This window comes from Nematolebias whitei, chromosome 4 (genome assembly GCF_014905685.2).
Source record: "Nematolebias whitei isolate Nwh7 chromosome 4, NemWhi1, whole genome shotgun sequence".
Lineage (NCBI taxonomy): Eukaryota > Metazoa > Chordata > Actinopteri > Cyprinodontiformes > Rivulidae > Nematolebias > Nematolebias whitei.
The window spans coordinates 56,504,926-56,515,138 of record NC_056501.1 but is presented as its reverse complement, the minus strand read 5'-3'; the positions used below and the strand labels follow the sequence as shown (position 1 = coordinate 56,515,138).

Genomic DNA, 10,213 nt, shown 5'->3' with positions numbered 1-10,213 from the left:
TATATATATATATATATATATATGTATGTATATGTATGTATGTATGTATGTATGTATATATATATATATTTATATGTATGTATGTATATGTATGCATGTATGTATATGTATGTATGTATATGTATGTATGTATCTATGTATATATGTATGTGTATATATATATGTATGTATGTATGTATGTATATGTGTATGTCTATTTTTTTGTTAAAATGTGTTTTAAGTTAGGACTTACACACAAGTAAACCCCAATATTTCAAAGAAACAACATTTTATAAGATCCTTTTTTTTTTTTTTTACTTTAACTACAGTTGTATTTGAATTTCCCCACTTGGAAATATGTCTTTATTTTTCTTTTTGGGCATTTATTTACTCTGCTCAGAGACTGAAAACCTTGTGTCTGAATGTCCTGTTCTTAAACATGAACATGTGATCCAGCAGTAGAACATCTGGTTTCCATTTGTTTGGTTTACTGGACTTGTTAGCATAGCCATTGTTGGTCATTCAGTTGAGCTTCTGTTTGCAGATAATGAGGCGCCTGTTGGATCAGTTCAGCAGCGCCCACACAGCTACAGAGCAGAGGCTGAGCATCCTGCAGGAGCTGGAGTACATGGTTCATCAGGTAACCCGAGTTCACACAACCTGTGCACTTTTCGACATGTTCTCCCTTAACTCCGTCTGCTGTTTGTTAGGTGGATAATGCTCAGACACTGTGCTCGATGGGAGGTCTTCGCTTTATCCTCAGAGCTCTGAACAGTTCTGATGTCCAGCTGCAGGAGAACTCTGCCTTGGTTCTGGGGTCGGCTGTTTCCAGGTACTTACTGCTCCGAGCTGAGCTTCTGTAGCTGCTGAAAGTTTGGATTACGAAAGATGATTTACTTTGTTGCTTGTCATGAATCTTTTTGGAGTTTTGCTGCTGTACATCCCAGTTCCTGTAATCTGAATTTATTATTTTCTCTGATGATCAATCAGTTGTTTTCTGTTCAAGGTGCTGATTCACTTTGTAAAGGAAACTAAAGTTACGTATGTAACTACGGTTCTATGAATCTCGGATGACCGCCAGAGGGCGGTGCTGAAAGCACTGAATGTTCCCTTTGCGCATTCGCTGTTCGAGTAATAATACCAACGGAGTCACAGGTGTGACACGTATGACCAATCAGAGGCTATATAGCCCGACGTCATCTGCAGCTCTGCTCCTACAGAATCTTCTCGCGGAATGCAAGGATTCTGAGTGACAGAGAAGCTCTGGCGTTCATCTGGGATTCATAGAACCATACTTACATACGTAACTTTCGTTCTATTTCATCCCTCCTGACTGCCAGAGGGCGGTACTGAAAGCACTGAATGACTAATACCAACGATATCACAAGGAATCCTAAGCACACACTTCACAGAGGAGGCCCAGAGGACCCTTGTAGAAGAACCTGGCCCAGGGGATGAGGGGTGGCCATGTTAACTCTGTAAAATCTGGTGAACGTGCTTGGGGAAGCCCATGATGCAGCAGCACATATTGCTTCCAGCGGAACCCCTCTTAGGGCAGCCCAGGAAGCGGAGACGCTCATGGTAGAGTGTGCCTTCACGCCGACCAGCAGGGGGCCATGCCCTGCAGCATAGGCGTGGCAGATGACATCCACGATCCACTGGGAGAGGCGCTGTTTGGAAAGAGGACAGCCTAACCTAGGGCCTCCATAAGACACAATCAGCTGGTCTGAATGTCTTATCACGGTAGTAGCTGCAACGTATGCCTCCAGTGCCCTCACCGGGCACAATAATCCAGACCCCTCACCAGGCGTAGGCTGAAAACATGCCAGCCTCAACGGTTGGTTACAGTGAGAGTGAGATGACACCTTTGGTACAAGTGCAGTGTTTGGCCACAAGGTAACACAATAGCCCTCAGGGCCCCACCTGAGGCATGAGGGGCTGACTGAGAGAGCATGTAGCTTGCTGACCCTCTTTGCTGAGGCAATAGCCAACAAAAAAGCCATCTTACATGAAATGCACTTGAGGTCCGTCTGCGTCAGAGGCTCGAAAGGAGGGCGGCACAGAGCTTCGAAAACCAAGGGCAGGTCCCAACCTGATGCTCGTGGAGCTATCGACGGGTGCGACCAAGGAGAGACTGGAGAAACTCTAGAATGGTGGGTACTGTACAGGAGACTGGATCCTCGTTGTGATCAGAACACCATTGGGAAAACAGACGCCACCTGTTTTCGTACTGCTGACGAGTAGAGGGTGCTCTGGCGCCCAGGATGGTGCGTCTGACGAGGCTCGAAACTCCAGTCAGCTGCTGTCCTAGCCTTGCAGTGGCCACACCCACAGCCAAAGACATTGAGAATTGGGGTGCCATATCAGTCCCCCCAACTAAGACAGCAAGTCCCTCCTGGTCGGAAGACACCATGGGACGCCCTGACATAGACTTCATAGCAGTGGGAACCATGGTCACGCTGGCCAATATTGAACCACCAGCAGCATCCTATGGCCTTCCTCGAGGACTCTCTGAAGGGTTGGCCAAATTAGAGAAAGGGGTGAAAAGGCATATAGGAGGACCCTTGGCCAAGGATGAGCCAATGCTTCCTGGCCCAGCACACCCGACGCCCCCGTAAGAGAGTACCATAGGGGACACCGAGTCGACTCTTCTATCGCAAACAGGTCTATCTCTGCCTGACCAAAACGGTCCCAGATCATCAGCATTACGTCGCTGTGGAGGGACCACTCTCTCGGAGCGGACCCTTGGCGGGAGAGAAAATCTGTGACCTGATTGTGTCGCCCTGGTTAGTACGCTGCCCGTAGGGTGGACAGGCAAGGACAGGCCCATTCTAGGAGCTCTCTGGACACTCTCAGAAGTTGTGCTGACCTGGTGCCCCCTGATGGTTGATGTGGTAGACAACAGAGGTGTTGTCTGACCGAACAAGAACATGCCCCCCTTCCAGGTGAGGCAGGAATTGCCTGAGTGCCAAGTGCACTGCACGCATCTCCAGCACATTTACATGCCTGGAGCAATCCTTTTGATCCCAGTGGCCCTGAACCGCTCTGCGTTACCACGCAGCACCCATCCCATGGAGCTGGCATCTGTCGTGACCACTTCCCTGCGACACTACCACTCCCATGGGGACACCCCTGGACAAATAATCTTTGTCCCTCCATGGAGTCCGGGCATGAAGACATGACCACGTCGCTGCGAGCTTGCGATGCCTGTGCAGCCTGGCATCCAGGCGAAAGCTGTTGAGCCACCTCTGCAAGGGGCGAAGTGACAGCAGGTCTAAGGGCACCCCGAGTGACTGACGTCAGTTTGCCGAGTAATTGCAAGAAGGCAACTTAGGGGAGCTGTCTGCCCAGCCTGAACCGACTGACCAGCTGGAGTATGCCGGCCACCCTTTGAGCGGATGGGCGAGCTCTCATGGAAGATGAATCCAGAACCATCCCAAGAAAGGTGATCGTCTGGGAAGGGATCAGGCAGCTCTTCTCCAGGTTGACATTGAGGCCCAACTGGGACACATGAGCGAGCAGGCGGTTCGTGTCGTGAAAGGCACAGGCCTGAGACGGGGCGCAGAGAAGCCAATCGTCTAAGTATGGCAGAACCTTCACTCAGCAGGCCTGCAGAGGAGAGAGGGCTGCCTTCACACACCGAGTGAACACCCTCGGGGGGAGAGAGAGCCCGAATGGGAGTACTCAGAACTGCCAGTGGTGACCCTGATAGGCAAACCTGAGAAAGCAGTGATGTTTGTTGGATTTAATATTTTATACCTTTTTATAATTCCTATCAAGCACTCAAATGTCAGGTCATATAAAGTGTGTGTGTGTCTTTCTTTCAAGGTTGAACTATGTTTATAGAAAGTGTTTGCTAATTCTAACTAGTTGACCTTTAAATATAATCTCATAGTAGCTAAAGATAATTTTACAAGTTCACATTTGATAAATTACAAGCAATCAAATCAGGCCAGAGAGCAGACTGATTAACATAAATAAAGCTAGAACAGCTCTTTAATTTAGACAATATAGTTTGACTAAGTAAATCAAATTAAGAGTATAACCATGATCCAAATAAAAACACGAACATAAGTTGGATAATATAATTATTCCTAGAAATAAACAACTATTTCAAATCAGTGTTATCACTAAGGTATAATCACGTTAAACAAACAGTGTTAACAGTTTTAAACGCAGACACAGAAACTAAGATGAATCTGCCTTAAAAACAGAATCACCAGACCTCCAACAGATATTGAATTAACACCCAGGAGGTAGGTAATAATTAATAGTTATTAATTATTATGCATAAACAATTTAGACACGAATCATTTTATATCCCTAAAGTATAATAGCAAGTTAAACTTTAAACAAAAGCCTATTTCAGTGAACCAAAACTTATCTGAAATATAGACGTAACGTCCTTGAGGGGGCGGGCTACGTCGTAACCATAGCGACAGAAGCTGAACCAATCAGGAAGCTAGCCTTCTCAAACGGGGATAAAAGGCCGGGAATGACGCACGCGCACTGAGCATTTTCAGGGAGGCACGCACGAGGCGGTTTGTTCTTAATGCTCCATTTATATGCATATATCTTATTAATGTAACTGTTTGTCTCTGAATATCTGTAACCCATGTTGTGTCAAATAAATCTTTTATACGAAGGGCGACGCCTCCGCCGTTTTGAACACGACGTGGTATTCTATCCACAACATGTTCTACCACAATAGGCGCATGAAAATATGCATCTTTCAGGTCTACAAGGTCTACTTGCTCCCAAGTTCCCTCGTCATTAGTGCAAAGGCCTGATCTCTGCAGTGATAAGAATTGTCTTGATCTTCATTGTTTTTCACAGATGTATCAGTGTGTGTGTTCGCTGACTGCACTCTTCATTTTGCAGTAACCCTGTGGTCCAGGTCAAAGCTGTGGAGGAAGGAGCTCTGCAAACTCTTCTTACAACTCTGGCTACAACTCAATTACTCAGCGTTAAAAAGAAGGTACAAGTCAAAAGATTGCAGCACAGTTCAACATTCAGCCTACACGTGTTCACTGATGGGTGAATGTTCCTCATGCAGGTCCTGTTTGCTGTGGCCTCTCTTCTACGCCACTTCCCTTTTGCACAGCAGCACTTCCTGTCCCACGGAGGACTGCAGGTTTTATCAGAGCTGTTTGAGACAGATGGAGGAGGAGTTCTGCGCTCACGCATTGTTACCATGTTACATGATATGATCAGTGAAAAGGTTCAGTACACATTATGTACAACTAAGATTTTAACAAAAATGTTAAAGGGTACTGTGGCATCTACTGAAAGATTAGAGAAAATAATTCCTCTCATTATTCATCCTGACCAAACTGGATTCATAAAAGGAAGACACTCAACCACAAACACACGCAGATTATATAATTTAATAGAGTATTCATATAGTAAAAATATTGAAACAGCTATTTTGTCTTTGGACGCAGAAAAAGCATTTGATAGGGTAAACTGGAAATTTTTATTTGCTACCTTGGGTAAATTTGGTTTTGGGGAACATTTCATTAATTGGTTAAAAATATTATATAACTCACCAAGAGCATCTGTCAGGACAAATAATCAAATATCTTCAAGCTTCTGTTTACAGAGGGCGACCAGGCAGGGATGTCCACTTTCACCTGCGCTATTTGCTATTTTTATTGAACCTTTAGCAGCAGCAATAAGACAAACTGCTGATATTAAAGGTATACTGTGTAGAAATATAGAACATAAAATTAGTCTTTATGCTGACCATGTTTTACTTTTTCTTCAGAACACAGAAAACTCAATATCTAATGTTATCGAATTAATAAACTCGTTCTCAAAAGTTTCTGATTATTTTATAAATTGGTCAAAATCTACAGCTCTTCCAATAAACTGCGTGTTTAATACTTCTCTCAATGAACGACTACAATCAGGTAACATTACATACTTGGGCATTAATATTTCTCCTAGATTGGAAGACTTAATAAAATTGAATCATATCCCAATTTTAAAGAACATTGAAGATGATCTTACTAGATGGAAATCTCTGCCCATATCACTTATGGGAAGAGTTGCCTCAGTAAAAATGATGGTCCTGCCGAGAATAAACTATTTATTCTCAATGATTCCAAATAAACCTTAAACTGAATGGTTTAAGTCACTGGACTCTTTGATATCTAAATTCCTTTGGAAAAACAAAACTCCACGTATTAGCTTAAAAGCATTACAGAAATCTAAAGATACCAGAGGATTAGAACTTCCCAACTTCTATCACTACTCTAAAAAAGTTAAATCTGGTCCTCTGGACATTCAAAAAAACCCAAAACAAAGCAAAACAACAAAAAATGTAGAAACGTTTCGTCTCTCGTCCGAGAGACTTCTTCAGTCTGAGGTGCTGTTTTCAGCTCAGTCTCTTAAATAGCACCTTCTCAGAGTGGATCAACCAGTTTTGCTGCTGACAACCAAAACCAGCTGATCACATGCTCAAGAAGGACCATCAGCCTAACAATGGATCATTAGCACACTGATGGCTGTGTACTATTCACAGAGGGCTGAGTGATACTAGCAATCACAGCATTGTAAGAGGGGGACAATTGAACACGTAGGCCTCCACCCCTGTTTAATGATGGACGGTTTCTTTTCACAAAGATGGCCTCCTTTACTCCTCTCTCAAACCATCGTTCCTCTCTATCCAGGATGTGCACATCTTCATCCCTGAAAGAGTGACCGCTGGCCTGGAGATGAGTGTAGACCGCAGAGTCCTGGCCTGATGATGTTGATCTTCTGTGCTGGGCCATCCTTTTGGCCAGTGGCTGTTTTGTTTCCCCGATGTAAGACTGATCACAGCCCTCCTGACACTGAACAGCATACACAACATTACTCTGTTTGTGCTGGGGGACTGGATCTTTGGGATGAACCAGTCTTTGCCGTAATGTATTTTGGGGTTTAAAAGCCACTGGGACGTTATGTTTAGAAAATAAACGTCTCAGTTTCTCTGATACTCCCTCAACATATGGAATGACCACTGGTCTGGGTTCCTCCTTTTCACCTGTTGGCTGAATTTTATTTTCCCCACCTGGGACTCAATTTTATTGTACACCTTCACTCAGAACATCCTCATGACATTCACATATAGGAACTTGAGGTGGGCACATGGCTATGGGTGGTGGGATGACTTTACTCTTGCCCCCTGTGCCTGTGCTCACTTACAATGGTTGCATTTAGACACTAGGGTTTGGATAGAGTTGGGGTGTAGGGGAAACTGGCATCATGCCAGCCTTTGCTCCTTCTTCTTTCCTTTTTAATGGCACTATACAACAACACACACCAACAGCACATCTAGGGGCGGGGGTGTATGTGTCGGGGTCTTATTCTTTTTTTTTTCCTCACCCCCCTAGTTCCCTAACTGCCATTCCGGCGGTGGGGTCCGGGAGAAGGGCAGGCCGTCGGGTGTTGACCAGGACTATGTGGGGGTTCGGGGTCTGGGGGATTGCCGTGGGCGGTGCTGGCGCTTTGCTCTCCCTGGGATTGTTTGGACCCCCTGAGCTTGGCTTTTGGGTGCCATGGTTGGCCCGCTGGCCGGGGTGGCTGCCGGGGCCTGGCGGGCGGGCGGCTGGGGGCGCGTGCTTGGTTGTTGGCGGTGTGTGGGGGTGGTCGGTGGCATGTCCTCTTCATGATGGGTGGTGTCCTATCGGCTGGGCGTGGCCTGGGCCGGGTCTGGGATATTGGCTCTTCTCCGCTCGAGAATGAATGGGTTTACCTCCTGGGTTTGGGCATGGGCTGCCCCCTGTAGAGGGCGGGTACATGTCTTGGACCTGGGGGGTATAGAGTGCGTATCGGGAATAAGAATGAAATGTATCGTTATTGTATGTCTTGAGTGAGTGAGTGTGAGAATGAGGCTGGGACTGTGTGATTGTGTCTGTGTATGAATGGGTATTTGTTTGGCCGAGACTCGGACTGCCCCCTCTTTGATACAATTGTGGGTGCTTGGCATCGCGCCCCTATCTCGCGGCCCCCTGGTGGGGTGTGCCCTTGCCTGCCGGCGCGCTTGGGGCCCTTGGAGTCGGTGGCTGGGCGCTTGGGCGTGTGTTGGCTCGGCCTGGTGTCTGCCTGGTGGGGCTCGGGTCCTCTGGCCCTGTCAGGCCTTGGCCTGGGTGGTGTGGGTCCTCGGTGCCCGGGCCTCCGTGCCCGGGCCTGGACCTGCATCGGTGCGGCGGGTTCCGGCGGGGGCCTATGAGTTTGTCGCTGTTGGCCCCGGGGGGTCACTGTATGTGGTCGCTGGTGGGGTTCTTCCGGCTCTCCCCTGTGGTCCGATCTGGGGGGTGGGCGAGTGTTTCGTCCTGTGTGGGTGGCCCTGGGGGCTCCGCAGTCGGGGTCCCTCCTGGGGTCTTGGGCTCTGATCCCCCCTTTTTTCGTCTGCCTCTGGTCTTGGGGGTCGGGTCTCTGCTGCTTCACAGTTACTATTAAATGTTCTATTAGAGAAGCCTTATACACTTATGCATGCTCACAACCACACAAAAATAGAAGCAGGGATGCTTATGTAGGCTTTATATGTAGATATATAGATATGTATATGAATGTATATTCATGTGTATGTATTGTCTTGCTATCCGAGCGAGGTAGGCACAGGGCACGTGCCACGCCCTCACCGCAGCCTCTCCTCCAACGGGTCTCAAAACTAATCTTACGGCTCAGGTCTTACCTGCAGCAGCTTCCAAGGACAGTTTTAGATTTAGGCTGTGTTGAGATGATTCACCCAGACTGTTAACTACCTTCTTCCTTGCACCACACGCAACTTTTCACCTCGTGTCTCGCCTCACTTAACAGCAGGAGTGGGGACGTTCGGCGGATGAGGAAGCGCAAGTTAACTTTAGCTCATCTCCTGATTTAGCATTGCAATTGTTAACCGATCTGGCAGTCTTTAGAATCTAGGAAAAATAAGACTCCAGGGTGTTGTTTTATACTCAAAAAGCTAAGAAAACCGTTTAAAACCTCCCAAATACTTCTGTTGTTTCATTGAACCAAGTTTTTCCACTTCCAAGAACAAGAGGGTGTGTTTGAAATAAGAATCCAGAATTTTACGTTTTGCTTTGCTTTTAATCAATAATTTTTGCAGGGGAACAGCAGTATAGCACAATAATTGATTACACTGGATCACACAGAGATTACATGATGGATGATTCTCACTCTTTATATCCTTTTCAGTTGTTAACTTTCCCTAGGTGAGGTGGATGGATAGGTTTGAAACAGGCACTTGGTCTCCTCTCAGCCCGGTGTCGGACTTCTCTCAGTCCAGCCGGCCGCGCCCGGTTTCACTCAGGAACACACGTACCCACACAGCCTACCCACTCTCTCCACCTGCCTCAACAGATCATTTCTTACCACATGGAGGACCTTCTACAACTCTGAGCAACCAGGTTTTTGATATGATAAATTTTTCTGCTTGTCAATTCGTACACCACTTCTAAAATTTGGTAAATCTCTCTTTTAGTTAGGATCAATTTTTGTGGAGCGTCCCTTACCATGCTCTCTGAATCAGGTAAAGGCAGATTTCCCTGTCCCGTTCTGTCAGGATCCAGGCCACTCCTTAATCCTTGCTGGTTCAATTTGAAGAAAATGGGTTTCAGGTGTAATCCGGGCTGTTGAGTTTTGAAGAAATAATTCCAAAAAAGAAAATTATTCCATCGGATTTACCAAAGGTTCTTCTCCAGCTAGAAATCGTCCAAAAATTGCCCTATTAAATCCAAAATCGTCCAAGGGTCCTATGGTCTTTCGTCCTTAGTCCATCCTCGGTGAAGTGAATCCCCCAAACAGCCAAGATTCAACCGAATCTTCTGTTTTTATAGCTTGTTTTTGACTGACAGCTCTCAGCTTGGTCACCCCATCGGCTTACCCCACCTTTTTAGGCGGGCTTTGAGTCCCATCTTGACTTGGTTCTTATGAGACTTTGCAAGTCATTTTATGCATATTAAAATTTGGGTGTACTTTAGTTTACATTCTGCACGGTCATCTTGTGCTGTCTTATCCTGATTGGCTCAGAGCTGTTTTTCAACGGTTTCTCTTGTGTAACATCGGGTACTTTCCAGAACCTTCACAAGGATTTCTGGCATTTTCCATTCAACACACACCATGAATCAGCTTAAACACAGGTGTATTATGAAATTCTTTATCAAAAGGGTTCGTGAACGATCGGCACAAGATATTCAGATAAGAGGGAAAAATAAAACACAGAGACTGTTACTGCTAGGAATAATAA

The 10,213-nt window shown here is 46.1% G+C and overlaps 1 protein-coding gene across 1 annotated transcript in view; it reads left to right on the top strand.

Moving 5' to 3' along the window:
• Positions 1-10,213, top strand: part of sil1 (SIL1 nucleotide exchange factor) — a gene marked incomplete at its 5' end in the record, with an annotated part of 81,949 nt that overhangs the window by 47,450 nt on the left and 24,286 nt on the right. The window contains 4 exon segments of the mRNA XM_037675130.1: positions 524-619; positions 690-811; positions 4,861-4,957; positions 5,036-5,200. Of these exon segments, the coding sequence (XP_037531058.1) occupies positions 524-619; positions 690-811; positions 4,861-4,957; positions 5,036-5,200 (480 nt within the window).